Source organism: Pristiophorus japonicus, chromosome 18 (assembly GCF_044704955.1).
Source record: "Pristiophorus japonicus isolate sPriJap1 chromosome 18, sPriJap1.hap1, whole genome shotgun sequence".
NCBI classification, from domain to species: Eukaryota; Metazoa; Chordata; class Chondrichthyes; family Pristiophoridae; genus Pristiophorus; species Pristiophorus japonicus.
In genome coordinates this window covers 71,668,310-71,695,481 of record NC_091994.1, presented here as the reverse complement: position 1 = coordinate 71,695,481, position 27,172 = coordinate 71,668,310, and the positions used below count along the sequence as shown (strand labels likewise).

Genomic DNA, 27,172 nt, shown 5'->3' with positions numbered 1-27,172 from the left:
AAATGAGCCAAAGGTAGACAGAGGAAACGTTTCAAGGACACACTCAAAGCCTCCCTGATAAAGTGCAACATCCTGGCAGTCCCTGGCCAAAGACCGCCCTAAGTGGAGGAAGTGCATCTGGGAGGGCGCTGAGCACCTCGAGTCTCATCGTCGAGAGCATGCAGAAATCAAGCGCAGGCAGCGGAAAGAGTGTGCGGCAAACCTGTCCCACCCACCCTTTCCCTCAACCACTGTCTGTCCCACCTGTGGCAGGGACTGTGGCTCTGGTTTTGGACTGTTCAGCCACCTAAGGACTCATTTTTAGAGTGGAAGCAAGTCTTCCTCGATTCCGAGGGACTGCCTATGATGATGACTTATCAACATAACCCTCTATTCCTTTCTCCCTCATGTACTTAACTAGCTTCCCCTTAAATGCAACTCTGCTAATCGCCGAAACACTCCCTGTGGTAGCGAGCTCCACATTCTAACCACTCTGAGTAAAGATGTTTCTTATTGGGTTTATCAGTGACGATCTTATATTTATAGCCTCCAGTTTTGGACTCCCCACAAGTGGAAACATCTTCTCGAATTCTACCCAATCAAACCCTTTCATCATTTGAAAGACCGCTATCTGGTCACCCCTCAGCCTTCTCTCTCTGCTGGAGAAAGAGCCCCAAGCCCAGCCCGTTCAGTGTTTGCCGAGAGTTGCACCGACTCGGTCTGGTGTCACCACAATTACACCGAGGAGGCAATGCTTGAGCGCAGCTCCGCGGGTATTCTCTCCCGTGGCAGTGCGGGGGAGGGGGAAAGAGCACACTATCGCCACAAGCACTCGCCCCCGGTAACCATGGCAGTGAGGTCACTCCCCATTTTGGGAAATACGGAGTATCGGGAATGGAAGGTCTAGGGGCTGAGTTTTCCGGATGCTGCCTGCTTCTGTTTTCGTCCCGGAGGGCGGCAATGGCGGCGGTGAGCCCTTCCGGGCCCTGCCCGGGGTTTTCGGGACCGGTTTCGGCGGGGTACAGAACACTACCGCCCGGGAGAGGCGAGCCGGTGTGCAACGCCGCTGGTTGCGACACCGGATCGATAATTGGCTCCCGCCCGACCCGTAGCACTGCACAGCGCCCCCTGCTGGGACCACCGGTGAAAGCGGGCGTACCGAGCTGTCGTGGCCGCAGTGAAGCTAGTTAATGTCCACCTCAGGTAAGTGTGGTTGGTTTTAATTTTAATTGTTTTGTGATTTATGTTGTGGTGAGGTGGGTTATGTATTGGGAATGTTTTTTTTCAGGTTTATTTTTCTCCCCAGGCCTCTCTCAGGGCGCTGCAAGGCCAGCTCTTTAGCTCGGGATTTTCGTTTGCTCAGCCGGCCTGGCGCCCTGAGAAGAGGTGTGTAACGCCTCCCTTAGCGCTCCGCCCCACACTCAGGGCCCAGCTGCCCAATTTTGCTGATTGAGGCGCAAACTTTACCGCCCCGCCTTCATTACCACCCTGAAATCAACCAAGACGAAAATCCAGCCTAAATGTGTCCAACGAATCTATATGAGGGATTTTATCACCATTCTCCACCCAAATCCCTCAATGTCATCTTTCCAGAAATACGTCTCTTGAATCCGTTTACATGATTCACCTCAGTGCCTGGTGCTCGTAACTCAGTCCATATTTCTACCATCCTTTGTGAGGACTAAATCTGCCCGAAATCACTATTTACGCCTGAATTTTAAGGGACAGGTCTCTGCTTTTCAACCGTTCATCAGCTTGGTCAACTGGCCAGAAATTATCAATCCCCTTGCGGACTCTGGAACCTTCCACCAGCACACGAAGGAGGCCAGCTCTTTGACCTTCCCTTAAATACTTTAAGCTGCTCTTATTTTGAGTTTTCAAATTTTGATTTTACAATTCACATCCTTGTTTTCAAATCCCTCCGTGGCCTCGCCCCACCCCCCCATCTCCAAAACCCCCTCCGAGATCTCTGCGCTCTTCTAATTCTGGCCTCTGGCGCATCTACGATTTCCATCGCTCCACCATTGGTGGCCGGGCCTTTAGCTGCCTGGGCCCTAAACTCTAGAATTCCCTCCCAAAACCTCTCCGTCTCTCTTTCCCTTTTCAGATGCTCCTTGAAACCTACCTCTTTTGACCAAGCATCCATCCCAGTATCTCCTTAAGTGGCTCGGTGGGTGGCTATCAGCCAGCTCCTGACCATAACCAGCCTAACCCAGCGCCTCGGACTTACTTTGGGTAATTCCTGGCGTAGAATGGAGCCTGCAGAATACCGGCAGGGAACACAATCTCGTTCTTTGTAGGAGAGTAGTAAGCATTGACGGTGGGCGGGGTCATACTCCACCTGTTGGAACAAAGCCCCACGGTTAATATCAGATAAAAAGCACAGAAATATCAGATATTAAAAAATCACTCCTGGAAATGCACTACAACAACAACAACTTGTATTTGTATAGCGCCTTTAATGTAGAGAAACGTCCCAAAGGCGCTTCACAGGAATGTTTTAAGACAAAACAAATAAATTTGACAGCGAGTCACTTAGCGCAGGTGACCAAAAGCTTAGTCAAAGAGGCAGGTTTTAAGGAGCGTCTTAAAGGAGGAAAGAGCGTCTTAAAGGAGGAAAGAGAGGTAGAGAGGCGGAGAGGTTTAGGGAGGGAGTTCCAGAGCTTAGGGCCCAGGCAGCTGAAGACACGGCCACCGATGGTGGAGTGATTATAATCGGGGATGCTCAAGAGGGCAGAATTAGAGGAGCGCAGACATCTCAGGGGGTTGTGGGGCTGGAGGAGATTAAAGGCTGACCAGCACCTGAAAAGAAAGCCCCCCTTTTGGGTGTGAGGGCGTTATCAGGAGTTTATGATTAGGGTGAAGGTCAGAGTAAGGAGAGAAGTGGAACAGGTGGAGGTAGAAGATGCTCAGTGCAGTTACAGGTCACGGCTGCTGTCGGCGGGCCTGCACTGATTTTATTCAGCCACTAGAGGGAGCAGCTAACTCAGGGTAAATACCAATAGTCAGCGCATCCTGTAAGCCCTGTTTGGACAAAGAGAAGTCACTCTACATACAGAACCCCTCCTGGCATCAGGATTCCCATGTACAGATACTGCAGAGCTCAGACCCCAAGCGTCAGCCTGTCCAGGCCCTCAATACACAGCACAGTATCGATACGTCGCACAGCATTTTGCCAAGACAAAGTAGCTGGATACTTGTATTTATATAGCACCTGTCACAACCTCAGGATGTCCCAAAGCGCCTTACGGCCAACGAAGTACTTTTTGGAGTGTAGTCACTGCTGTAATGTGGGAAACACTGCAGCCAATTTGCGCACAGCGAGAGTCCACAGACATAATCATCATCATAGGCAGTCCCTCAAAATCGAGGAAGACTTGCTTCCTCTCTAAAAGTGAGTTCTCAGGTGACTGAACAGTCCAATATGGGAATTACAGTCTCTGTCACAGGTGGGACAGACAGTGGTTGAAGGAAAGGGTGGGTGGGGAGTCTGGTTTGCCGCACGCTCCTTCCGCTGCCTGTGGACATCAATGTGATAATGACCAGCTCATTTGTTTTTAGTGATGTTGGTCGAGGGATAAATATTGGGCAAGATATTGGGGAGAACTCCCCTGATCTTCTTCGAAATAGTGCTGTGGGATCTTTTATGTCTACCTGAGAGAGCAGACGGGGCCTCGGTTTAACGTCCCATCCAAAAGACAGCACCTCCGACAGTGCAGCACTCCCTCAGTACTGCACTGGGAGTGTCAGCCTGGATTCTGTGCTTTAATCTCTGGAGTGGGGTTTAAACCCATGACTTTCTGACTCAGAGACACTAATTTCTTGTTTATTGGATTTGTGAAATGAGAGATCCTCCAAAAAATAGTCAGCACTAGAGATGTTACAGAACCGATAGCAAATACTGGGAGTCAGGCATCAGACCTTGTTGCTTCATGTCATGGAAACAGGAGGCAGACCTTCATTAGACTGGGGAGGTTCTCATCCAACCTTTCCTGAGCTGTAAGGGGGTCTTCCAGTGCATTGAGGTGGGGGGCCTGTGCCTGGGGAGGTTTGCTGAACCCACTTATTGCCCTGCAAACCCCCACCAGTCTACCAGTTACACATGAGGTGCAGTCTTCCTGACCTGGGTTGCTCACCACTGACCCCTGCTGGATGGTGTGTAGCCATCAAGCGAGGACAGTATAAAACACTCGAGCTGGAGTACTGCGCGCAGTTCTGGTCACCACATTACAGGAACGATGTGATTGCACGAGAGAGGGTACAGAGGAGATTTACGAGGATGTTGCCTGGATTGGAGAATTTTAGCTGTGAGGAAAGATTGGATAGGCTGGGGTTGTTTTCTTTGGAACGGAGGAGGCTGAGGGGAGCCCTTATTGAGATGTATAAAATTATGAGGGGCCTGGATAGAGTGGATAGGACAGATCTATTTTCCTTAGCAGAGGGGTCAACAACCAGGGGGCATAGATTTAAAGTAATTGGTAGGAAGTTTAGAGGGGATTTGAGGGGAACTTTCTTCACCCAGAGGGTGGTGGGGTCTGGAACTCACTGCCTGAAAGGGTGGTAGAGGCAGAAACCCTCACCACATTTAAAAGTACTTGGATGTGCACTTGAAGTGCTGTAACCTGCAGGGCTACAGACCAAGAGCTGGAAAGTGGGATTAGGCTGGGTAGCTCTTGGTCGGCCGGCGCGGACACGATGGGCCGAAATGGTCTCTTTCCGTGCTGTAAATTTCTATGATTCCATGGCAGGATTGGGCTGGACGGCCATGCCGGTACACTCTCGGCAGTCTGCCCGCTCTCACTGACCGGCCTCTCGGGCAAGGCAGAGGGGGGCAGCGGGGCAACCAAACCCCCAGCCTGGGCCTGTGCCGGCGGGAGGGGAGGGCGAGGGAGGCACCGGGTGGACAATAAGGGATTTCTAAACCCGCAGCCGAGCGAAATACTCACTGGTCCTTGCTGGGAGGTTTCCGAAGCTGATCAGCCGTCACCCGCGCAGAGAAGTTGTAGAACTGCAGCACGTTTTGGAAGTAGCGATCAGAGACCACTTCATACTGTGTGAAAACAAATAGCATTCGTTCGTCCAACACTATCAGAAGTCGTCTAAATTCTTCTTAATCCTAATTAGACCAACGTAGACACAGAGATGACCTCACAGAGCAGTATTGCACTAATTAAATTCATGGATACAAGGCTCGATGTTAGAACTCCCACTAAAAATCTCGGGGTGGGGGCAATGTTCCCCTAATGTTTTGGGGCGCGTGGTCCCTTTAACGGGCTGTACGGCCCATTCAAACCTTCACGCATGCGCAATATCTCACATGTGAAAAGCTGTGCAGCTTAGAGGGAACGTTGGGTGGAAGGGGCCTCATCATCATCATGGGCAGTCCCTCGAAATCGAGGAAGACTTGCTTCCACTCTAAAAGTGAGTTCTCAGGTGACTGAACCGTCCAATACGGGAATTACAGTCTCTGTCACAGGTGGGACAGACAGTGGTTGAAGGAAAGGGTGGGTGGGGACTGATTTGCCGCACGCTCCTTCTGCTGCCTGCGCTTGTTTTCTGCATGCTCTCGGCGATGAGACTCAAGGTACTCAGCGCCCTCCCGGATGCACTCCCTCCACTTAGGGCGATCTTGGGCCAGGGACTCCCAGGTGTCAGTGGAGATGTTGCACTTTATCAAGGAGACTTTGAGGGTGTCCTTGAAACGTTTCTTCTGTCCACCTGGGGCTCGCTTGCTGTGTAGGAGTTCCGAGTAGAGCGCTTGCTTTGGGAGTCTCGTGTTGGGCATGTGAACAATGTGGCCCACCCAACGGTCGAGTGTGGTCAGTGCTTCGATGTTGGGGATGCTGGCCTGATCAAGAACACTGACGTTGGTTCGTCTATTCTCCTAGGGGATTTTCAGGATCTTGCAGAGACATCGTTGGTGTTATTTCTCTAGCGATTTGAGGTGTCTGCTGTATATGGTCCAGGTCTCTGAGCCATATAAGAAGGGGTCTAAAAACAACATAGGAACAGGAGTAGGCCAATCAGCCCCTTGAGCCTGCTCTGTCCTTCAATTAGACCATGGCTGATCTGTACCTCAACTCCATTTCCCAGCACATCCTTACCCAACAGAAATCTATCCATCTCAGCATCCACAGCCTTTTGGGGGACAGAGTTCCAGATTTCTGGCACCCTTTGCTTGAAAAAGTACTTCCTGATTTCACTCCAAGATGACCTGGATCTAATGTTAAGGTTATGCCCCCTTGTTCTGCACATCCCACACCAGAGGAAACAGTTCACCTCGATCTATCCAATTGATTCCTTTTTCATTTTACAAACCTCAATTAGATCTTGCTTCAACCTTCTAGACTGAAGGAAATACACTTAACGAAATGACATATATTAACAAAATTAGATATATTAACGACTTGGACATACAGGGCATCATTTCAAAGTTTGCAGATGACACAAAACTCGGAAATGTTGTAAACAATAAGGTGTATGGTAACAGGAGGACACAGACAGACTGGTGAAATGAGCAGATACATGGCAGATTAAATTAACGCGGACAAGTGTGAAGTGATGCATTTTGGTACAAAGAATGAGATGCAGCAATATAAACTAAATGGTACAATTTTAAAGGGGGTGCAGGAATAGAGAGACCTGGGGGTGTATGTACACAAATCTTTGAAGGTGGCAGGACACGTTGAGAGGGCTGTTAAAAAGCATATGGGATCCCTGGCTTTATTAATAGAGGCATGGAGTGCAAAAGCAAGGAGGTTACGCTAGACCTTCGGAAATCACCGGTTAGGCCCCAGCCGCAGTATTGTGTTCAATTCTGGGCACCGCACTATAGGAAGGATGTCAAAGTCTTCGAGAGGGAGCAGAGATTTGCTAGAATGGTCCCAGGGATGAGGAACTTCAGTTATATGGAGAGATTGGAGAAGCGGGGCTTGTTCTCTGTAGAGCAGAGAAGGTTAAAAGGAGATTTGAGAGAGGAGTTCAATATCATCAACAGTTTTGATCCAGTAAATAAGGAGAAACTGCTTCCAGTGGCAGCAGGGTCGGTAACCAGAGGACACAGGTTCAAGGGGATTAGCACCAACAAGGGGGAGACGAGGAGAAATGCTTTTACGCAGCGAGTTGTTGTGATCTGGAACGCGCTGCCTGAAAGGGCGGTGGGAGCAGATTCAAGAGTAACTTTCAAAAGGGGAATTGGATAATACCTGAAGGGGAAAGCTTTGCAGGGCTGTGGTGAAAGGACAGGGGACTGGAACTAATTGGAGAGCTCTTTCAAAGAGGCACGATGGGCCGAACAGCAAGTCCCTGCCCCCATTGTCTGACCTGGGTATCTGGGGAAACAGGGGTTCCCCAGGGGCAGTGGGGTCAAGAGTCAGGAAAATTGGCCCTTTCCTTAGGGAAGGAAGGCCAAATCTGCGAATCTCGGTCGCAGGATATTCACTACGGTACCTCCTATAGTCTGTCGAAATCTCGGAGCAGAAAGTGCGAGGTGAATCCATTCCTTTGGGGGAGGGGGGCTTGGGGAGGGGCAAGAGCATAAACCCCGCCAGAACAAAAAACATTGAACAATCCCTGGATTCCCCACCCCCAACCCCCTCCCCCCACCCCCCCGATCCCCAGTAGGGGCTGCGCTACTGCGGGGGAGGCACAGTTAATTGAACTTATTTCCGACACGCCACTCTACGCTGGGCCTCCCGGGGACAGGGACACTGTTGAAGCCTGGAACCAGCTGTGTGGTGATGCTCCCTGACCTCTGTCCCCCTCGTTCCATAACTGGTCAAACACAGAGCAAAGGGAAACATGTCCTGTGCAATAGGCCCTCGGCGTAAGTGAACCAGTGCAGCCACTTGAATCTAGCCCTGCAACTAACGTCACAAGTATGAAACTAAACACAGGTGTTGGCACCGATACAAATTCCACCCAGTCCGTGTTTCGCAACACGGCACGATTCAGATAGCACTTGTCGGTGTGAAAACAAGGTCAGTGTGCGGCTTTAGAGTGTTGGCTTTCAGGTGTGGTCGATGCAAAAACCCTCATCATCCCATCACACCGACCCCACTCACACCGACACACTAAACCCACAGCCAGAGCTGGTCTTTAAACATTATATAAACACACAGTTTTTTTTTTACAGGGTGTTGCAGTACAGATAGCTGCATGGCATGCTTAACGATCATACAACATTCTTACAGGGCTCGATAGGGTAGATGCTGGGAGGATGTTTCCCTCTGGCTGGGGAGTCTAGAACCAGGGGTCACAGTCTCAGGATAAGGGGGTCGGCCATTTAGGACTGAGATGAGGAGAAATTTCTTCCTTCAGAGGGTGGTGAACCTCTGGAATTCTCTACCCCAGAGGGCTGTGGAGTCTCAGTCGTTGAGTGGATTCAAGACTGAGATCAATAGATTTTTGGCCACTAAGAGAATCAAGGGATATGGAGACAGTGCAGGAAAGTGGAGTTGAGGTAGAAGATCAGCCATGATCTCATTGAATGGCGGAGCATGCTCGAGGGGCCGAATGGCCCACTCCTGCTCCTATTTATTATGTTTTTATGTACCACTTGCCCAGTGATGATGTACGAGAGGACTCGGGCACGAGTGGATTGAAATAAACAGTTCTCCTGTTTACAAAAAAGATACTCACTTTGACTGTGATAGTTTCACTGGCTGTGCTGTCACATTCCGGGATTTTTTGACCAAAGTTTCCACAGGAATAGAATCTTAAAGCACAGAAGGAGCCATTCAGCCCATCTTGCCTGTCCCACTCCCCCCGCTCTTTCCCCAAAGCCCTGCAAAGTAGTTATCCAATTCCTTTTGGAAAGTTACTATTGAATCTGTTCCCACCACCCTTTCAGGCAGTGCATTATCGATCACAACTCGCTGCATAAAGAAACATCTCCTAATTTACCCCCCTGGCTTTTTTTACCAATTATCTTAAACCTATATCCTCTGGTTACCGACCTCCTATCAGTGGTAGCAGTTTCTCCTTATTCACTTCATCAAAACCCCTCAATTTTGAATACCACAACTAAATCTCCCCTTAACCTTCTCTGCTTTAAGGAGAAGAGTTAATTTTAAATGTTGAGTTTTTAAAAAGAGTAAAATATCTTCACACAAGTTGAAAAAGGTAATGAAATGCCAGGTAGTTAAAATACTAACGAGCTACACTTTGATAGTGTTTCTCTATAGACTGAATAATAAGCAATTCTTTAGCCTGTTTGGGCAATCGATAAACACCTTGCAGCCATTATGTTGGGAAGTCTCTGGTCCCTTCTAGCCGTCAATACCATCATCATCATAGGCAGTCCCTCGGAATCTAGGAAGACTTGCTTCCACTCTTAAAATGAGTCCTTAGGTAGCTGAACAGTCCAATATGAGAACTACAGTCTCTGTCACAGGTGGGACAGATAGTCGTTGAGGGAAAGGGTGGGTGGGACTGATTTGCCACACGCTCTTTCCGCTGCCTGCGCTTGGTTTCTGCAAGCTCTTGGCGGTGAGACTTGAGGTGCTCAGCGCCCTCCCGGATGCACTTCCTCCACTTAGGGCGGTCTTTGGTCAGAGACTCCCAGGTGTCAGTGGGGATGTTGCACTTTATCACGGAGGCTTTGAGGGTGTCCCTGTAACGTTTCCTCTGCCCACCTTTGGCTCGTTTGCTGTGTAGGAGTTCCAAGTAGAGCGCTTGCTTTGGGAGTATCATGTCTGGCATGCGAATGAAGTGGCCTGCCCAGCGGAGCTGATCAAGTGCGGTCAGTGCTTCAATGCTGGGGATGTTGGCCTGCTCGAGGATGCTAATGTTGGTGCGTCTGTCCTCCCAGGGGGTTTGCAGGATCTTGCGGAGACATCGTGGTGGTATTTCTCCAATGACTTATATAGTGCCTTTAATGTGGTGAAACATCTCATGGCTCTTCATAGGTTGACATGAGATTAAAAAAAATTGGACACCAAGTCACATATGGAGAAATTAGGGCAGGTGACCAAAAGCTTGGTCAAAGAGGTAGGTCTTAAGGAGCGTCTTGATGGAGGAGAGAAATAGATGGAGAGGCGGAGAGGTTTAAGCAGGGAGTTCCAGAGCTTAGGGTCTAGGCAACAGAAGGCACGGCCACCACTGGTTGAACAATTATAATCAGGGATGCTCAAGAGGGCAGAATTAGAGGAGCACAGACATCTCGAGGGGTTGTGGGGCTGGAAGAGATTACAGGGATAGGGATGGGTGAGGCCATGTAGGGATTTGAAAACAAGGATGAGAATTTTGAAATCGAGGCGTTGCTTAAGCGGGAGCCAGCGAGCACAGGGGGTGATGGGTGAGCGGGACTTGGTGCGCGTTAGGACACAGGCAGCCGAGTTTTGGATCACCTCCAGTTTACGTCGGGTTGTTTACATATGGGAGTACTTTGCAACGGTAATATTCCCCAACCATCCCTCCTCATTTGAGACACTGCCAGCGAACTTAGCGTTTCTGATCGGTTCTCCTGTGTACGGTGCTGCATATAATTCATGCATAAGCAGATGTTCAATGTTTGTAGTGTTGTTTAAAACAGAAACCTTCGCATTGTGTGTGCTGAGTGCTAGGGGAAGGGAGGGGAGGGCTGGATGATTTAGCATTGGAGAGATAGAAAGGTGAAAGGGACATGTAACTGACCACATCCCTTGAGCGTCACAGTATCACACCCTAACCCACGATCTGAATCCAACAGGTATCAATGCTGAAACTCCCTCTGAAGCCGGGGTGTCTGACGTTGGGGTCTGACGTTGGAGTCAGAGAGGTGGGAGTTCAGGTGGCAGAGAGTCGAGAGGCCTATGAAGGCCAGTGAGACCAGGAGCTCGGCGAGTCGGAGAGGCCTATAAAGGCGTGCTTGTGCAGCTGCAGCGGGGACAAGAGGCAAAAAAGAAGTAGAAAGTAATCGAAAGGTGACGTCACAGCCAAGGGGGTAAGTGATTGACTGGTGATTGGTAAGTAGCTTTTCTTTTTCTTTTCTATTTCAGTAAGTAACATTTAGCACTGTTGTTGCCAAATTAAGTTAATCTAGGGGTTAATTCATGGCAGGAGAGCTCGGACACGTGTTATGCTCCTCCTGTACCAAGAGGGAAATCAAGGACGCCTCCGGTGTCCCTGACGACTACGTGTGCGGGAAGTGCATCCGCCTCCAGCTCCTGACGGACCGCGTTGCGGAACTGGAGCTGTGGGTGGATTCACTCTGGAGCATCCACGATGCTGAGGATGATGCGAATAGCACGTTTAGTGAGTTGGTCTTACCGCAGGTAAAGGGTCCACAGCCAGATAGGGAATGGAAGACCAACAGGAAGAGCAGTGCAAGGAAGGTAGTGCAGAGGTCCCCTGCGGTCATCCCCCTGCAAAACAGATACACCGCTTTGAGTGCTGTTGGGGGGATGACTCATCAGGGGAGAGCAGCAGCAGCCAAGTTCATGGCACTGTGGCTGGCTCTGTTGCACAGGAGGGCAGGAAAAAGAGTGGGAGAGCGATAGTGATAGGGGATTCAACTGTAAGGGGAATAAATAGGCGTTTCTGCGGCCGCAACTGAGACTCCAGGATGGTATGATGCCTCCTGAAAAGGGAGGGTGAACAGCCAGTTGCCGTGGTGCATATAGGTACCAATGATATAGGTAAAAAACGGGATGAGGTCCTACAAGACGAATTTAGTGAGCTAGGAGTTAAATTAAAAAGTAGGACCTCAAAAGTAGTAATCTCAGGATTGCTAGTCAATGTAGGAATCGCAGGATAGCTCAGATGAATGCATGACTTGAGCAGTGGTGCAGAAGGGAGGGATTCAAATTCCTGGGACATTGGAACCGGTTCTGTCGGAGGTGGGACCAGTACAAACCGGACGGTCTGCACCTGGGCAGGACCGGAACCAATGTCCTCGGGGGAGTGTTTGCTAGTGCTGTTGGGGAGGAGTTAAACTAATATGGCAGGGGGATGGGAACCTATGCAGGGAGACAGAGGGGAATAAAATGGAGACAGAAGCAAAAGATAGAAAGGAGAATAGTAAAAGTGGAGGGCAGAGAAACCCAAGGCAAAAAACAAAAAGGGCCACTTTACATTAGAATTCTAAAGGGTCAAAGTGTGTTAAAAAGACAAGCCTGAAGGCTCTGTGCCTCAATGTGAGGAGTATTCGGAATAAGGTGGACGAATTAACTGCGCAGATAGCAGTTAACGGGTATGATGTGATTGGCATCACGGAGACATGGCTCCAGGGTGACCAAGGCTGGGAACTCAACATCCAGGGGTATTCAGCATTTAGGAAGGATAGACAGAAAGGAAAAGGAGGCGGGGTGGTGTTGCTGGTTGAAGAGGAAATTAATGCAATAGTAAGGAAGGACATTAGCTTGGATGATGTGGAATCGGTATGGGTGGAGCTACGGAATACCAAAGGGCAGAAAACGCTAGTGGGAGTTGTGTACAGGCCACCAAATAGTAGTAGTGAGGTTGGGGACAGCATCAAAAAAGAAATAAGGAATGTGTGTAGTAAAGGTACAGCAGTAATCATAGGCGACTTTAATCTACATATTGATTGGGCTAACCTAACTGGTAGCAATGCGGTGGAGGAGGATTTCCTGGAGTGTATTAGGGATGGTTTTCTCGACCAATATGTCGAGGAACCAACCAGAGAGCTGGCCATCCTAGACTGGGTGATGTGTAATGAGAAGGGACTAATTAGCAATCTTGTTGTGCGAGGCCCCTTGGGGAAGAGTGACCATAATATGGGAGAATTCTTTATTAAGATGGAGAGTGACAAAGTTAATTCAGAAACTAGGGTCCTGAACTTAAGGAAAGGTAACTTCGACAGTATGAGACGTGAATTGGCTAGAATAGACTGGCAAATGATACTTAAAGGGTTGACGGTGAATAGGCAATGACAAACCTTTAAAGATCATATGGACGAACTTCAACAATTGTACATCCCTGTCTGGAGTAAAAATAAAACAGGAAAGGTGGCTCAACCATGGTTAACAAGGTAAATTAAGGATAGTGTTAAATCCAAGGAAGAGGCATACAAATTAGCCAGGAAAAGTTGCAAGCCAGAGGACTGGGAGAAATTTAGAATACAGCAGAGGAGGACTAAGGGTTTAATTAAGAGGGGGAAAATAGAGTACGAGAGGAAGCTTGCCGGAAACATAAAAAATGACTGCAAAAGCTTCGATAGATATGTGAAGAGAAAAAGATTAGTGAAGACAAACGTAGGTCCCTTGCAGTCAGATTCAGGTGAATTTATAATGGAGAAATAGAAATAGCAGACCAATTGAACAAGTACTTTGGTTCTGTCTTCACAAAGGAAGACACAAATAATCTTCCGGATGTACTCGGGGTCCGAAGGTCTTGTGAGAAGGAGGAACTGAAGGATATACTTATTAGGTGGGAAATTGTGTCAGGGAAATTGACGGGATTGAAGGCTGATAAATCCCCAGGGCCTGATAGTCTACATCCCAGAGTACTTAAGGAAGTGGCCCTAGAAATAGTGGATGCATTGGTGATAATTTTCCAACAGTCTATCGACTCTGGGTCAGTTCCTATGGACTGGAGGATTGCTAATGTAACACCACTTTTTAAAAAAGGAGGGAGAGAGAAAACGGGTAATTATAGACCGGTTTGCCTGACATCAGTAGTGGGGAAAATGTTGGAATCAATCATTAAGGATGAAATAGCAGCACATTTGGAAAGCAATGATAGGATTGGTCCAAGTCAGCATGGATTTATGAAGGGGAAATCGTGCTTGATAAATCTTCTGGAATTTTTTGAGGATGTAACTAGTAGAGTGGACAGGGGAGAACCAGTGGATGTGGTGTATTTGGACTTTCAGAAGGCTTTCGACAAGATCCCACACAAGAGATTGGTGTGCAAAATCAAAGCACATGGTATTGGGGGTAATATACTGACGTGGATAGAGAACTGGTTGGCAGACAGGAAGCAGAGAGTCGGAATAAACGGGTCCTTTTCAGAATGGCAGGCAGTGACTAGTGGAGTGCTGCAGGGCTCAGTGCTGGGGCCCCAGCTCTTTACAATATACATTCACGATTTGGATGAGGGAATAGAGTGTAATATCTCCAAGTTTGCAGATGACACTAAACTGGTTGGCAGTCTGAGCTGTGAGGAGGATGCTAAGAGGCTGCAGGGTGATTTGGACAGGTTAGGAGAGTGGGCAAATACATGGCAGATGCAGTATAATGTGGATAAATGTGAGGTTATCCACTTTGGGGGCAAAAACATGAAGGTAGAATATTATATGAATGACGGCAGGTTAGGAAAAGGGGAGGTGCAGCGAGACTGGGTGTCATGATTCATCAGTCATTGAAGGGTGGCATGCAGGTACAGCAGGCGATGAAGAAGGCAAATGGTATGTTGGACTTCATAGCAAGGGGATTTCAGTATAGGAGCAGGGAAGTGTTACTGCAGTTGTACAGGGCCTTGGTGAGGCCCCACCTGGAATATTGTGTTCAGTTTTGGTCTCCCAATCTGAGGAAGGACGTTCTTGCTATTGAGGGAGTGCAGAGAAGATTCACCAGACTGATTCCTGGGATGGCAAAACTGACATATGAGGAGAGACTGAATCGACTGGGCCTGTATTCACTGGAGTTTAGAAGGATGAGAGGGGATCGCATAGAAACATATAAAATTCTGACGGGACTGGACAGATTAGATGCAGGAAGAATGTTCCCAATGTTGGGGAAGTCCAGAACCAGGGGACTTCGTCTTAGGATAAGGGGTAGGCCATTTAGGACTGAGATGAAGAGGAACTTCTTCACTCAGAGTTGTTAACCTATGGAATTCCCACCCGCAGAGAGTTGTTGATGCCAGTTTATTGGATATATTCAAGAGGGAGTTAGATATGGCCCTTGCGGCTAAAGGGATCAAGCGGTATGGAGAGAAAGCAGGAACGGGGTACTGAAGGAATGATCAGCCATGGTCTTATTGAATGGCGGAGCAGGCTCGAAGGGCCGGATGGCCTACTCCTGCACCTATTTTCTATGTTTCTATGTTGTCACCAATGGATGAACAGCAAAGAGTTGGATCCTGGAGAGTCAGAACTCGAGACTGACGAGTTTGGTGTCAGAGCCCAGAGTGTTGGGAAAGTCGAGAGTTGAAGTGGGTGAGCCGGCTGCCTCTTCAGTGCCCGTCAGATGTAAATGCCCGTGCGGGGCATGGGCCTGTAATACAGCGCCCCCTAGTGGACTACTGCTCCCCCTAGTGGACGACTGTGATAATGCAACTACTGATGTATAACAATAAAAGAGTCATGTGACAGTCACATGACGTAATGGAGCCACCTTGTGTCGTGTGTGGGCCTTAGTGATGTGGTAAGGATATATCACAGGGCCCAGAAAGTTACTCCGTTTCCCTGCCGCTGACCCCCAGGAGAGGAATAGAGATAGTCCATGGGGCCAGGACAGGGGCCGAAGGCCCAGTGGACCTCCTTTTGGAGGGGAAGGGTCCACATTTGGCACCTCTTCATCCCCTCAGGCCTCAATAATCCACCTGTTGAGGCATCGACCCAGTTTAAGGCTGCAAGAGGGGTGGGGCCCAGGGCGAGTGGGAGCGGGGATGGGGCCCGGGTAGAGTCGGGGAGGGGTTGGGGCCCGGGGAGAGTCGGGGAGGGGTTGGGGCCCGGGGAGAGTCGGGGCGGGGATGGGGCCCGGGGAGAGTCGGGTTGGGGGTGGGGCCTGGGGAGAGGTTGGGGCCCGGGGAGAGTCGGGTTGGGGGTGCGGCCGGGAGAGTCGGGGAGTGGGTGGGGCCCGGGGAGAGTCGGGGCGGGGATGGGGCCCGGGGAGAGTCGGGTTGGGGGTGGGGCCTGGGGAGAGGTTGGGGCCCGGGGAGAGTCGGGTTGGGGGTGCGGCCGGGAGAGTCGGGGAGTGGGTGGGGCCCGGGGAGAGTCGGGGCGGGGATGGGGCCCGGGGAGAGTCGGGTTGGGGGTGGGGCCTGGGGAGAGGGTGGGGCCCGGGGAGAGTCGGGTTGGGGGTGCGGCCGGGAGAGTCGGGGAGTGGGTGGGGCCCGGGGAGAGTCGGGGAGGGGGTGGGGCCGGAAGAGTCGGGACGGTGGTGGGGCCCGGGGAGAGTCGGGGCTCGCGGGAATGTTTGATTTTCTAGACGTGTTAATGTGAGTGAATCAGGGGGATGATTCGCGGATTATCTGGACAAGCCGCGTTGCTCTGGAGGGTGCTGATTGTACAATGCAGACACTGCACACTACATAACGTTAAATCCAGTACACGACATACAAAGGACCAGAGGAAAATCAGAATGTATCTGCTTACATCACTGAAGATTTTATCCAACTCTTTCGGATCCATGATGAACCTTGGATAGCCAATCATGTCGTAGATTGCATCAGCCTATCATCAGGGGGAAAAAAGCACAAAGTTTAGCAAAGACAGGTGTTGAAATTATTAGTCTACAAATTACTGAGAGCAATGTGACTGTATGAACAGTTAATGCCACTCTGCCCAACTCCTCTGGTCTGCACGGAGCTGGGCTGGGCTGAGCTGAGCTGTGCTGGGCTGGGCCTGTGAATCAGTGGTGGAGGTGTGAATGGAGGCCCCACTTGGGATTACTTAAAATGGATTCAAATCTCCAATCAATAGCGGAGAGGGGAGTTTTGGATAAGCTGGTGTGATGTTTGGACAATAAGATCGCTCGGGAGGCTTGAGGGGAAACTGTTATGGGGCATATTGAGATCAGCCGTGGCTCAGTGGGTTGCACACTTGCCTTTGAGTCAGAAGGTTGTGGGTTCAAGTCCCACTCCTGGGATTTGAGCACATAAATCTAGGCTGACACTCCAGTGCACTGCTAAGGGAGTGCTGCACTGTTGGAGGTGCTGTCTTTCAGATGAGATGTTAAACTGAGGCCCTGTCTGTTCTCTCAGATGGACATAAAAGAATCCCATGGCCACTATTTTGAAGAACAGCAGGGGAGTTATCCCCGGTGTCCGGGCCAATATTTATCCCTCAATCAATATAACAAAAGCAGATTATCTGGTCATTATCACATTGCTGTTTGTGGGGGCTTGCTGTGTGCAAATTGGTTGTCGTGTTTCCTACATCACAACAGTGACTAAACTTCAAAAAGTACTTCATCGGCTGAAAAGGGCTTTGAGACGTCTGGTGGTTGTGAACAGCGCTATATCAATGCAAGTCTATCTTTCTTTCACGCTCCCCACATCCCGCAGGCAGTCAATGAGCACAAAGAAAACCCGCAGGGAACAATGTGGTGAAACGAGGAGGTCTCCGCACATCATCAGCATTGCATTCATGGCTCACTACAAACAGCTGCGACTCACAGTACAGCTGTGCTGTCCAATACATCAGCGCACTGTCCAGATTGGCTCATCGGGAATCCAGATGTGGCCAACTGCAATTCTGATTGGTAAATAAAAAATGAGCATAGACTCTGCCATCAGGGCGTGTGATCTCAACGCACAGTGCGTACATGTGAACTTTAACCTCTCGGTGTGTGGGTAAAATGGTAAGTGTAATATAGCTCCACCTAGTGGACTACTGCTCCACCCAGTGGACTACTGTGGTAATGCAACTGCTGATGTAAGTACAATAAAACTCACATGATGTATTGGAGCCATCTTGTACAATGTGTGTGTTCGTGATGCCGTAAAGAATATATTTCAGCAAGGGATAAAGGCAGAGTGGGCAAGTGTTTTTGATCATTGTGATGCTTTAGTTCCTCGATTACTGAGTGGTGGGAGATGTTTGTGGAGTAAATATACACGTGTAAAGTGCCGGTATTTTGTGTGAGGCGTTTTCTATAAAATTAGTGCATGTGGCTAAAACTGTGTCACCATAGCAACCCCTGTGGCTGGCCAATGATTGCTATTGGACAACACTGGATTGGATTGCACAATCCCCACTGACCAATACCGAGTAGCTGCCAATCACAGCAGTGGAAGGGTTAACAGGCAATGTTTGGCTGTTTAGTCTTCATTTTGTTTCAATTACAGGGCCTCTGGGGTAATGTACATCGAACAGTTTTTACAGACCAATTAGGAATGAGATGCCGTAACTCACTGAGGCTTATCATCAGTCATATAATAATTGACCCGAGTGGCAGTGGCTATTATGCAACATTGATTTCGAACCTTAATAAAATAAAGAGTTTGAGTTATACTTCAGGCTATTTAAATCAGTTAATGGGCCCACGGTTCAGAATCTCAGGGGAATTGGGCTTTTATTTTAAGTGGTTTCCATGGTTACACTCGTATTTGGCAACAGGCCGGATTGGGAACATTCTCTTGAGCTGCGTACAAATTTGCATTCTGCGGTGGGCTGTCGGAGGTCCCCAGACTATGGGTGAGACGGATAATCTGTGAGACTGGGCCCCATGAGTTATTGTTGCATTGCTAAATCCAGCTCCCTTATCACCAAGGCAGATTTGTAGACCCCATTTTTCTGGGTTCTATGATTTTGTTGCCGGGTTAGGAAGCTGGATGCGGGAGGGCAATAATGAGCTGGATGGGCCTCAAGGACATGTCAACTAGAATTGTCCCCAGTATTAAAGCAACTCAACACTTGGATGCCTCACCTACCCGCCCCCCCCCCCCCCCCCCAAAACACTGACCACAGGCTACACCCCACCTCCACGACCTCGCCGACCCCATTTTCCGCTTCCTAAGCAGGCCTACCCGAGACGAGCACCATGTTCACCTGCCGCCACAGTCGGTCAATCGATGCATCAAGTCAATCCCCAGAAAGGAAACCAATTCTCAACAGAATGGAAGCCAAGTCGAACAGCTTCTGCAAGGGCCGTGTGATCCTCTCTGACAGATTATTCTTTCTCTGCTTTCTTAAAAACGTCATTCCTACGATGCGGGCGTTGCTGGCAAGGCCGGCATTTATTGCCCATCCCGGGATGTCGTGAGGTGGTGGTGATGAGTCTCTCAGAAATTTACAGCACGGAAGGAGGCCATTTCGGCCCATCATGTCCGCACCGGCCGACAAAGAGCTATCCAGCCTAATCCCACTTTCCAGGTCTTGGTCCGTAGCCCTGGCGGTTACGGCACTTCAGGTGCACATCCAAGTCTTCTTCCTGACCCACTGAAAGTAGTTCGATACAATGGATGGCTTTCTAGAGCACTTCAGTGTCAACCACATTGAGGTTGGATGGCGGCACATGTCGGCCAGATTGAGCCAGGGCGACAGGTTTCCTTCCAGAGAGGACATTAGTGGAGCATTTGGCTCTTTGTGACAATCTGACAGCTTCATGGTCACTTTTACTGGCTCTTTTATTTATTATTCAAATTCTCAAACCGCCGTGGTGGGATTTGAACTTTCATTCTCTGGATTACTAGTGCAACAAGGTAACCACTACACCACACGTAGCCAATGCACAATATAAATCTACCCCATCCTCAGCACCCACCAGGAAAGGTGCAAACCTTCAGCACAGCGCTTTCTGAGGGATGTGCAGAACCAAATTCAGATTTCCCTGAATAAATTTGCATTTAAAAAAAAAAAGTTTTTTTATTCATTCACGGGATGTGGGCATCGCTGGCAAGGCCGGCATTTATTGCCCATCCCTAATTGCCCTTGAGAAGGTGGTGGTGAGCCGCCTTCTTGAACCGCTGCAGTCCGTGTGGTGAAGGTGCTCCCACAGTGCTGTTAGGGAGGGAATTCCAGGATTTTGACGATGAAGGAACGGCGATATATTTCCAAGTCAGGACGATGTGTGACTCAGTGGGGAACGTGGAGGTGGTGGTGTTCCCATGCGCCTGTTGCCCATGTCCTTCGAGGTGGTGGAGCTCGTGTGTTTGGGAGTTTGGTGCATCGGAACTGGTCCTTTGGGTTCAGTGTTGTCCTGACATGACCAGTTAGATTTGTTCATGTCAAGAAGTTTGGAGTTCTTTTTTAAATTATAAATATGTTTTATGGTATTTGACAGATGTTATTGCAACAATTGAAGAAGCCTCCCCTGCTTGGAGGCTGAGCCAGATGAACCACTCCTCCTCATGCTCTGTGGAGAATTATACATTTTGCACCAGCTGTGACCTTTTCAGCCCAGGCAAACAAAGACCTTTTAGGCAAGTGTAATGCGTTTGCTTCGTGGGTTCTTTGCTTAAGAATTCAGAGCAACTTGTTCTTCAAAGGCAGTCCCTTGTAGCGAGGATGACTTGCTTCCACGGCAAAAAGGGATGAGTTCACAGGTGTTTCAATGAAGGACCTAATATTCCAGATCCCAAACTACATCCTGAAGGGTGGAAGATGCCTGTGGAATTTTTAAAAGTGTGGTGGCCATTGCACCCCAGCCACCACATGGACTTGACAGAGCTGGTCTCCAGTCGTCTTGGCTAATCCTTGGTCCAGTGGCAAGGATTACCCAGGACGACTGGAGACCAGCTCTGCTGCACGGGCCTAGTGCACACACATATCGCAGTGTGGGCTGGCCCGTGCTGCCCCTGGGCCCTCGCCTCTCCTGGGCCCCGCGGGATCACATCGCTCCTGCGCCCCAACCTCACCGCTCCTGCTGTACCTGCCCACGCTCCAATCACCGACCAGGGTTATGCTGACGTCCAATCCAGTCGCCCTCTCCACAGCCATCGCCCTCCCAGACTGGCTTGCGTTGTACCTTGCAGTGGTATGTTCCTTTTATGGCCCTGACCTGCGCTGATGGTCTCTCGCGGGTCGGGGCCATAAAAGGAACAGCGTGCGGCGGCCCCTGGACAGCGTCATAGCAACACATCACTATTAAGAACTAGTTGGTTTATTAACAAAGGTTTAACAATCACACTACACATTACCAGTTCATCCACCGAGCTCACAACTGCATACCTCATCATGGATGACCTAGACCCAACTAGTTGGGGTTTTATTGAGTCTTGTGAACATCACGTGACTGGCTAAGCTGCTCACAACTCAACACCTCGACAACTATTTTGGTTGTAACCAATTAAATCAAGAAACCTGTGAGCATACCCACAGGTGCACACATTACAGCAAAGTTTCTGTACTGAAATAAAACAGATACCCAGATGAGTTTTAGTTTGCTTGTTCCGTATGTATTGTATTCTGCACGGTAGTGTAGTGGCTATTTAACAGGACCGATAATCCAGAGAACGAGAGTTCAATCCCACCATGGGCAGTCTGAGAATTTGAATTCAGTTTCGACGAAGTCCGGAAGTGAAACGCTGGTATCAGTAAAAGTGACCATCAAGGTGTTGGATTGTCGTAAACACCCAACGGGCTCATTCATGTCCTTCAGGGAGGAAACCTGCCGTCCTTACCCGGTCTGGCCTACATGTGACTCCAATCTCATACTAATGTGTTTGACTCTTAACTGCCTGTTGAAGTGTCACCACCACCTTCTCTGGGCAACTAGAGATGGGCAATAAATGCCGGCCTTGCCAGTAACATCCACTGCCACAGAATGAATTTATAAACAGTAAGTAATCAAGCAAGGTGGTTCAACATCCCTGCTGCCGCTTCATTGCACCCTTACGCTGTTTGTATACTGATGTCAGTGGGTACTTGCATGAAACATAGAAAATAGGTGCAGGTGTAGGCCATTCGGCCCTTTGAGCCTGCACCACCATTCAATATGATCATGGTTGATCATGCAACTTCAGTACCCCATTCCTGCTTTCTCTCCATACCCCCTGATCCCTTTAGCCGTAAGGGCCACATCTAACTCCCTTTTGAATATATCCAACGAAATGGACTCCACAATGTTCCGTGGCAGAGAATTCCACAGGTTCACAACTCTCTGGGTGAAAAAGTTTCTCTTCATCTCGGTCCTATATGGCTTACCCCTTATCCTTAAACTGTGTCCCCTGGTTCTGGACTTCCCCAACATCGGGAACATTCTTCCTGCATCTAACCTGTCCAGTCCCATCAGAATTTTATATGTTTCTATGAGATCCCCTCTCATCCTTATAAATTCCAGTGAGTATAAGCCTCGTTGATCCAATCTTTCCTCATATGTCAGTCCTGCCATCCCGGGAATCAGTCTGGTGAACCTTCGCTGCTCTCCCTCAATAGCAAGAATGTCCTTCCTCAGATTAGGAGACCAAAACTGCACACAATACTCAAGGTGTGGTCTCACCAAAGCCCTGTACAACTGCAGTAAGACCTCCCAGCTCCTATACTCAAATCCCCTCGCTATGAAGGCCAGCATGCCATTTGCTTTCTTTACTGCCTGCTGTACCTGCATGCCTACCTTCAATGACTGATGGACCATGACACCCAGGTCTCATTGCACCTCCCCTTTTACTAATCTGTCACCATTCAGATAATAATCTGCCTTCCTGTTTTTGCCACCAAAGTGGATAATCTCACATTTATCCACATTATACTGCGTCTGCCATGCATTTTCTCACTCATCTAACCTGTCCAAGTTCCCCTGCAGGCTGTTAGCATCCTCCTTGCAGCTCGCCCTGCCACCCAGCTTAGTGTCATCTGCAAGCTTGGAGATATTACATTCAATTCCTTCGTCTAAATCATTAATATATATTGTAAATAGCTGGGGTCCCAGCACTGAACCCTGCGGCACTCCACTAGTCACTGCCTGCCATTCTGAAAAGGACCTGTTTATTCCCACTCTTTGCTTCCTGTCTGACAACCAGTTCTCTATCCACTTCAATACATTACCCCCAGTATCATATGCCTTAATTTTGCACACTAATCTCTTGTGTGGGACCTTGTCAAATGCCTTTTGAAAGTCCAAATACACCACATCCACTGGTTCTCCCTTATCCACTCTATTAGTTACATCCTCAGCCACGATCTTATTGAATGGCGGAGCAGGCTCGAGGGGCCAAATGGCCTACTCCTGTTCCTATTTCTTAAAGTTCTTATGTTGTTCTCTTGACTGGGATATGGGCCTCAGCGAGTCCAACATGTTCGCACTGGGGGAGAGGTGCTGGCTGCCTGACTGCTAGCTTCAGGAACCAGCAGTTCAAAACACCGAGTGACATCAGCACCAGAGCAGGTTTGGAGGCCCGCTTTGATCGAGCCTGTACCAGGCCTAACCCAGTCACTGCGGGTTGGGAAGAGAACTAATTGGGTGAAGCATCCTCTCTGACACAGCCACAGGACCCCGCGCCCCCGCCCCCCCCATCCCCCCGCCGCGCACAGCACAGACCTCCCCCCCCACCGATGAGGGTTGCCTGAAAGTTCATCGACCTGAAACATCAACCCGGGTACTCACCCCACATTCGCTGCCTGACCCGCCGAGCAATGACCCCTGCCATTTTTCTTTCCCCGAAGGAGCCATTCAAGATTCCGCGCATGCTCAGTTTCTGCATTGAAAAGCCGTCTGTGTGGGGTCCCTGGAGCACTGTGCAGTGGCGCAGCCTACAGCGAGCATTGCCGCTGGCTATTTCCAGCATCTCTCTGTTCTCACGTCAGATTTCCAGCCTCTGCCGTATTCTGCTTTGACGAGGAGGCCCCGAGCTGCTTAGCACTGCGCTAATTATTTCCGTTACTCATAAGAACATAAGAAATAGGAGCAGGAGTAGGCCATACGGCCCCTCGAGCCTGCTCCGCCATTCAATAAGATCATGGCTGATCCGATCATGGACTCAGCTCCACTTCCCTGTCCGCTCCCCATAACCCCTTATTCCTTCATTGTTTAAGAAATTGTCGATTTCTGTCTTAAATTTATTCAATGTCCCAGCTTCCACAGCTCTCTGAGGCAGCGAATTCCACAGATTTACAACCCTCTGAGAAAAGAAATTTCTCCTCATCTCTGTTTTAATTGGGTGGCCCCTTATTCTAAGATCATGTCCCCTAGTTCTAGTCTCCCCCCATCAGTGGAAACATCCTCTCTGCATCCACCTTGTCAAGCCCCCTCATAATATTATACGTTTCGATAAGATCACCTCTCATTCGCCTGAGTTCCAATGAGTAGAGGCACAACCTTCTCAATCTTTCATCATAAGTGAACCCCCTCATCTCTGGAATCGACCTAGTGAACCTTCTCTGAACTGCCTCCAAAGCAAGTATATCCTTTTGTAAATATGGAAACCAAAACTGCACGCAGTATTCCAGGTGTGGCCTCACCAATACCCTGTATAGCTGTAGCAAGACTTCTCTGCTTTTATACTCCATTCCCTTTGCAATAAAGGCCAATACTCGCAGTGTGTCTCGATTCCGACCTGTGACCTATCGCACTAGTCCACACGGCCATTGTGCGGCGCTCTGATTTGGGTGTTACCTTCTCCTTGGCTGCTTTTTTGGTCTGCTCGTCCATCCACTTGGTTTGCTTCAGGCTGGCCTCGAAGGCAGCTTTAACTTCTGAAATCATCTCCTCAGCCTGTAGAAGGATACCATGATTTAATAAACTGCTCAATCCTGTACAGGAGATAAACGCAGCTACACATGGCGCAGGATACTGTATTAGTCATGCTGCATTAGAATGGGAACTTGGAATTCAAAGGACCCACTCGCACTGTGTGCTGAGGAAGGACAGGTCGGTCGCTCAGTGAAATATGTTAGAAACATTCCATTTTCTTCTCGGAATTTCCCTTTCCTTTCCTGACTCGACTTGGCTACAGTTAGATGGGCTTGGGGACAGCTCCTGGCAGCTCTGAAAGAGGCTGGGTATTCTGGGGCAAGTGTCTCACCTCCTGAATCCCTAAAGCCTTTCCACCACCTGCAAGGCACTTGCCTCTATCATTGCCGCAGCAACATTCAAAAAGCTCGACACCATGCAGGACAAAGCAGCCTGCCTGTTCCGTAGCCCAGCGATCACCTTAAACATCCACTCCCCCCCATTGTACTTCATTGGTTGTAAAGCGCTTTGAGACGTCTGGCGGTCGTGAAAGGCGCTATATAAATGCAAGTATTTCTTCTTTCCACCATCGACAAGGTGCACCGGAGCAACTCGCCGCGGCTTCTTCGGCAGCACCTCCCAAACCTGCAGTCGTCAAGTAGCTGGTTTACCTGGGGATACATTGACAATTTTTAACGTATACAAGTTTCTCCGAAGGTGCAGTTGAGGGAAGAGGCGTCAGCAATTCCCATTTACGCCATGCCCCGCCCTCCGTCTGAGGTAAACAGTCTTGATGCCCACCTCAACACCACAAATCAACCTGACTCCGAAAAATGGGGGTGGGGAACGACAGGACGGGGGGGGGGAGGGGGCGGGGGCCAAGCGGGACAGACAGACGAGGGGCAAGCAGGCAGGCGGGTGTCCTGCTGCCCCAAAGGTTCATCACGTGCAGGGACGACAGGATTTTGTGTTGAGGATATCGCTGAGATACAATATCTGACTTAAGCACGGTGCACGGGCGAGTGATGATGCATTGATCCAACTGTGTCACATGTCTGTGACCTTGTTTCAGATGCCTTTTCTCTGAATTCTATTTCACATTTTTGTGAAAAAGGTCTTAGAGCAGAGGGAAGGGCCTACTGTTACAGCCGGATGAGGAATACTGGGGGATTAAACCCATCAATGATTGTACTCGCGATTATCTGTGTAAGGGGGCCAACGATAAACAAAATTTAAACTTTGAGGTACAACTTAACAAATGGAGCTTTGTTACATGAATTAAAATACTTCCTAACCCTCAAACCTCTTCTCCACTGCTCCCAAATGCTGGGCAAACCGCTCCCCGCACCCGCACTCCAAAACGTTCTATTTTGTCAGCTGTACAAGAGGTAAACACAGACGGCCTTGCCTCACACCGCCAACTGATCAGCTCTCCAGTAAGCCTTTGAAGCTGGGATACCGAGGGGCAATGTGGTCAGGGGCCCACTCTTGTCTCATTCTTGCACAGAGCTTGCCCTCCTGAGCACAGGAAGAGGATCAATGGCGATTGTGGGAAAGTCATGTCTTACACAAGAACATCAGAAATAAGAGCAGGAGTCAGCCATTTGGCCTCTCGAGCCTGCTCCGCCATTCAATAAGATCATGATTGATCTGATCCTGGGCTCAGCTCCATTTCCCCACCCGCTCCCCATAGCCCTTCATTCCCCTGTCGTTCAATAATTGGTCTATCTTGCAGCAGCCCTAGTTCGTGGTCAGGCTTGTCTGGCCCCATTCGCAAAGCCAATGACCCACGGCGCCCCCTGATGGCAGAATCGGGTTGTGCGCAGAGCAGAGCGGAACCACACAGATCACTAAAGCCTCTCCTCACTTTGTGCCGAGTTAGCTCATCCTGGCTGTTCGGACAGCAGAAATTACAGTTAGGAGGAGGAGGCCTTTTGGCCCACCGTGCCTGCGCTGGAGCCAGCATTTCACCTGGAGCTGTCTGCGCCAATCCCTTCTGCCTGGTCCCTTTTGTATTCTCCCTTTTCAAATACTTAATCCAATTCTCTTTGAAATGTTATTGGGGTGCTGCAATGGGCCACAGCGTCCCAGGGTGAGGCGGTGGGTGGGTGGGTGACTGTGGTACGGTGAGTCTTGCGGGGAAGTTTGCATGTGCTGGTATCAGTTCCGCATTGGAGTGGGGTTAGTTGTAACGCCCCTGTGGTCGAATAGCCTACCAACACTCACCGTCTATGCTCATACATAAAGAATGGCCACTGAACGAGTCAGTGGAGTGTGATCAGTGTGTATGGATGCATGGTTGGAATGGGGAATATCAATTCAACCCACGTCCTGTGCTTGACCCAAGCTACCTGGCAAGAGAAGACTGTGCCCACCTTACAGTGTCACCTGTGGCTCAGTGTTAACTCTCTCGCCTCTGAGTCAGAAGTTTGTGGCTTCAAATCCTACTCCAGGGACTTTAGGCCAACACCAGTGTGCAGTGCTGAGGGAGTGCTGCATTGTTGGAGGTGCCGTCTTTCGGATGAGTTGTTAAACCGAGGCCCCGTCTGCTCTCTCAGGAGCACGTAACTGATCCCATGGCACTATTTCGAAGAGAAGGGGAGTTATCCCTGGGGCCAATATTTATCCCTCAACCAACATCACTAAAACAGATTTTCTGGTCATTATCACATTGCTGTTTGTGGGAGCTTGCTGTGCACAAATTGGCTGCCATGTTTCCCACATTACAACAGTGACTACACTCCAAAAGTACTTCTTTGGCTATGAAGTACTATGGGACATCCTGAGATTGTGAAACGCGCTGTATATATGCAAGTTATTTCTTTTAATGTCTAGTGATACCCAAATGTACACACCCGTTTGAGCTCCTCAATGTTTGAAACTTCCAGGTGCCAGATGTAACGCATTTAAACTTTGCTTGGGATTTGATTAACAAAAAACATTCACAAATGATTAGGCTTGCCTTTGCCATATTT

At 49.3% G+C, this 27,172-nt stretch overlaps 1 protein-coding gene across 3 annotated transcripts in view; it reads right to left on the bottom strand.

Annotated features, from left to right (window-relative positions):
• ece1 (endothelin converting enzyme 1) overlaps window positions 1-27,172 on the bottom strand; it is a 294,825-nt gene that overhangs the window by 18,058 nt on the left and 249,595 nt on the right. For all 3 annotated transcript variants that reach the window (XR_011587618.1, XM_070860115.1, XM_070860114.1), the window contains 4 exons: window positions 24,141-24,239; window positions 16,241-16,318; window positions 4,926-5,029; window positions 2,210-2,320 (listed from right to left, as the gene is read on the bottom strand). Coding sequence is in view for 2 of the 3 variants with exons in the window: in XM_070860115.1 (XP_070716216.1) it covers window positions 2,210-2,320; window positions 4,926-5,029; window positions 16,241-16,318; window positions 24,141-24,239 (392 nt within the window). In the remaining variant the exon portion in view is untranslated. The remainder of the gene's footprint in view (window positions 1-2,209; window positions 2,321-4,925; window positions 5,030-16,240; window positions 16,319-24,140; window positions 24,240-27,172) is intronic.